General features: G+C 50.7%; 1 protein-coding gene across 1 annotated transcript in view; it reads right to left on the bottom strand.

Annotated features, from left to right (window-relative positions):
- The window catches only part of stab1 (stabilin 1), a 53,093-nt gene that overhangs the window by 9,984 nt on the left and 39,066 nt on the right, over positions 1-4,043 (bottom strand). Inside the window, exons 52-60 of the mRNA XM_008299104.1 lie at positions 3,856-3,945; positions 3,490-3,636; positions 3,271-3,327; positions 3,028-3,193; positions 2,455-2,604; positions 1,446-1,550; positions 474-590; positions 251-383; positions 61-178 (exon numbers count right to left, since the gene is read on the bottom strand). Coding sequence (XP_008297326.1) covers positions 61-178; positions 251-383; positions 474-590; positions 1,446-1,550; positions 2,455-2,604; positions 3,028-3,193; positions 3,271-3,327; positions 3,490-3,636; positions 3,856-3,945 — 1,083 coding nt within the window. The remainder of the gene's footprint in view (positions 1-60; positions 179-250; positions 384-473; positions 591-1,445; positions 1,551-2,454; positions 2,605-3,027; positions 3,194-3,270; positions 3,328-3,489; positions 3,637-3,855; positions 3,946-4,043) is intronic.

Consider the following 4,043-nt stretch of genomic DNA (forward strand, 5'->3'; position numbering starts at 1 on the left):
CTGCTGTGGAGCCTGAAGTTAATCTAACAATATGAACTGGTGGTTTGTAATCTGACATCAGAGCAGATACTCTGCTGTAGAAGTAATCTGATTACTGAGAGGGAATCTGGTCCTTACTGGTCCGGTGAACTTGCAGGAAGCGAAGTCGCTGCAGCCTCCGTTTTGCTCTTCGACACACCTGGAGACAGAAGAACAGCAGCTCTGAACCTGAACGCTGGACTGAAAACAGGAAGCAGAACTTCGAACTGACCTGTTGATTGGCTCGCAGGAGTATCCGTCTCCTTGGTAACCGCCGTGACAGGTGCAGTTCACCTGCAGGCCCGTCTGGTTGCAGTTGGCGCTCTGATGGCAGCCGCCGTTGTACTCGGAGCAGAGGTCTGGAGCTGCAGAGCCAATCAGAGGGCAGCACTCAAACACTCAACACGTTTCAGGTGAACCAGGGTTCTACTGTCGCTACGCTGTCAAGCACTCACGAGGTTCTGGGCTGCAGAAGGTCCCGTTTCCCTGGAATCCAGGTTTACAGCGACAGCCGGCGCCGGACACACAGTCGGCCTGAAGGTGGCAGCGCCGGCACTCTTCTGGGATCGAACCTGGACAGGAAACAAGGAAAGCAGGCCTTCAAAATAAAGCTCAGAAGGGAAGCAGCGTGTCGGAACAAACGTGAACCTCATGATCAGGCTTAAGACCTGATCATGTGACTGAGACCTCACCCATCTGTGAAAACCGTCTGAAGAAATGGATCAGACAGAAGTCATAGCAGCTGGACCTGCTTGAAGACGTTCCACCTCTCGTCCACGAGGCTTCATCAGCTGTGACTGACTGGTTGGGAGTTCCAGGTTCTGATATCCTGGAAGATGAACCTACATCCACACCGAGCCACAACAGACCCTAACGAACCCCACTGTGTTAAGGATATCAGTACCTGGAACTCCCAACCAGTCAGTCAGAGCTGATGAAGCCTCTTGGATGAAGGTGGAACGTCTTCTAGCAGGTCCAGCTGCTACCATTAATCTACCAGAAGAACCAGAACCTGGAGGACTGAGGGTTGAAAGTCGTGCTTCCTTCTACAATAATCACCAGATTGACTGAATTTATCAGCTTCCAGCTTCCTGACAACACTTGGACCTGCCGTGTAGTTCCATCGTGAGGATTAACACGTTAAACTCACTTCATCTACGAGTCTTGTTTAGAAATTCACCAAATTAACGGTTTTCTATCAGAACGTTTTCGTACAAACAGATTCTGAGCTCAGCTGTGACCAACCAGACGGCTGTCGGCTGGAAAACGAGCCGCAGTAAAGAATCGTTTTCCCGGAACAGGTCCGGTTGAGAGAGCTGAAAAGCCTTCTTGAAAAGGAAACCACAGATCTTGAAGATGTCTGCAGAGCTGTACATGTCCAGCCAGAACCGTCTGGTTCTGAGATGATTGGATTTTCTAAAACTCACCGATGTTGATCTGGCAGCGTTCTCCGTCCCAGCCGGGCCTGCAGACACACTGTCCAGAACCTTCGATGCCGTCGTCACACCGGCCCTGTTTCCCACAGCTACAGGCTGAGACACAAACAGAACCGGTCCATCAGTCTGGTTCTGAACACAAATCAGATCCAGTGCTTAGACACCTGGACAGATGTTGTGCGGACTTCTGGTCGAGGTTTTGTCTTAATTTGTAATTTTTTGGTCTTTTTATAACTTGTTTGTGTAATTTTGTATCTTTGTGTCTTGTTTGTCATGTTGTCTCATTTTGGAACAGAACCAGGTCCAGTGTTCAGACTGAGACACCTGGATGGATGTAGAACTGATCCGGTGTCAGGTTCTACCAGAACCCAGACGTGTTCCTCCTCCTAAATGTCATGTGTCTATGTGCTGTACTGATGAAGTTCTGAGGCTCACAAACGATGGAAAGAGTCCGTAAGAAATAACTGAAAGCGCTGTTCTGCTCAGAGACACTGAGCTGTGAAGCTGAAACAGACGCTGATCAGCAGCTGTCGGTGTGTTCAGGCTGAGCGAAGGCAGCTGCCAGGTCGGTCCACGCTGGATGAACGCCCAGCTGTGGATGCTGAGTCTGGAGCGTTACCATGGCGACAGACTGCCGAGGCTGTCTGCCGCCGTGGAGTTCTTGTTCTGGGCGGATGTTGGGGGTCACAGCGGCGGCGGATGAATGAAGGAACAGGATTTACACAGGCTCATTGTCTCTGCTTTGTGTTCTGACCAAGCATAAACCAGAACCAGCTGCTGTTAAAGGCCCACCATGTTGGACCCGGTCTCCCTCAGCCGGCCCACTCTGGAGGACGGCTGCACTCGGGCTTTATCTGAGTCATGTTGGTCAATATTTGGGTCATTTTAGAGTTTAAAATCAAGCTCTCGATGCATTTTAATCAGGATTTTGCAGTTTAGGACAGTTTCTTGTGTCCAGAGAATCAGCTCATTATGTTCTGGTGTTCTGGTTCTGTTCTACCTGTGCAGTTGGCTCCGTAGTATCCGCGGCTGCACAGTTCACAGGCTGTTCCTCTGAATCCTGTGGAGCACAAGCAGCTTCCTGAGCCGTGGAGGCCGTCGTCGCAGGTCCCGTGGTTTCCGCAAGGAGCCTCCAGACCTCCAGGACACACTGAGACGCAGGAACAAGTTCAGAGCACAGCGAGGACAGAGTTAGAACTGACCCAGTAACGGGTCGCCAGGACCCTAAACCTGTCCGTCTACGAGCTGCTCGTCGGTGATGTTTCAGCAGAAAACGTCACCATAGCTGGGCCACAAGTCCTCATCACCAAATCAGCTCATTTTCAGATTTTCAGACATTTTGACCCAATTTGAGCCATTTTGAATAAATATTGTGACAGATTTTAAGTAATTCTGCTCAAAAATGGAGTCTTTAGGACAAATTGTGAGTCTTATGAGATCAAATTTAGATAATTTATCAAAAGAAAACAAACACTTTGCAACAGATTCTGGGTCAGTTTGGACAAATGCTGTGACACTGGGCACAGGTTCTGAGTCTGCTGTGGTTCTGCAGCAGAACCGTGCTCCTCCTCACCCTGACAGTCCCGGCTGTAGTGGTTCTTGCAGCACTTCTGGACCCAGGAGGGGAACAAGCAGACTCTCTTGCAGCCCCTCCGGCTGAAGTGGTCGTCCAGGTCGCCATACCAGCGGGGGTATCCCATTCCGTACCTACGATAGTTGTAGCAGCGTTCTTTGGTTCCCTGGAGAACCCAGAAGGAACGTTCATGCGTGCAGAGTTTACGGAGGTTCTGATGTTTGGGCTGCAGATGGATCTTACCACGTCGATGTGTCTGAGGGGGCACGAAGGAGCGGAGAGGCAGCCTCCACAGCGACCCTGAAACACAAGAACCTTCAGTAACCGGTTCTGTGGGTTCGGACCCGCACTAAGGCCCCTGTCGGTTAACACGGCTCCAACCAGCAGTAAAATACTTGCACTGTACGAGTTCGTACACAATAAAAGTACTGCAGCATTAGCATTAGCATTAGCAGTACTGACGTGGGTGGTTTTGTTCTCGACGGTGTCGCAGAACGCTCCGAGGCCCGGCGGCTCCAGCAGCTGGTCGATGCCGAAGGCCAAGCCCTCGCTGAAGGTCAGGAAACGCTCCACAACTCTGGCCTCGTTATCATTAATCAATATGGCGCCCTGATCGCACACAGACATACGATCAATACAGCTTCAACACACCAGCACAGAGACGACAACAGACCCAATGACGACAAGGATCAGACAAAAACACAACAGAAGGAGACACACAACAATAAAAACAAGACAACAACAACAACAGAAGGAGACACAAAACAATAAAAACAAGACAACAACAACAACAACAGAGGTGAGTGAAACAGCTGAGTCGGCTCTCACCACCAGGCTTCGGTCACAGCGGTACTTGATGGTGGATCCGTGCATGGAGCGAAACGACGCCGACTGGGTGGCCTGGCCCACGTTCATCAGCTGCACACACACACACACACACACACACACACACACACACACACACACACACACACACACACACCAGCTGAGTCCAACCTCCACACAGTCGACACTCA

The sequence above is a fragment of the Stegastes partitus genome, unplaced genomic scaffold, assembly GCF_000690725.1.
Source record: "Stegastes partitus isolate 25-593 unplaced genomic scaffold, Stegastes_partitus-1.0.2 Scaffold1380, whole genome shotgun sequence".
Taxonomy (NCBI): Eukaryota; Metazoa; Chordata; class Actinopteri; family Pomacentridae; genus Stegastes; species Stegastes partitus.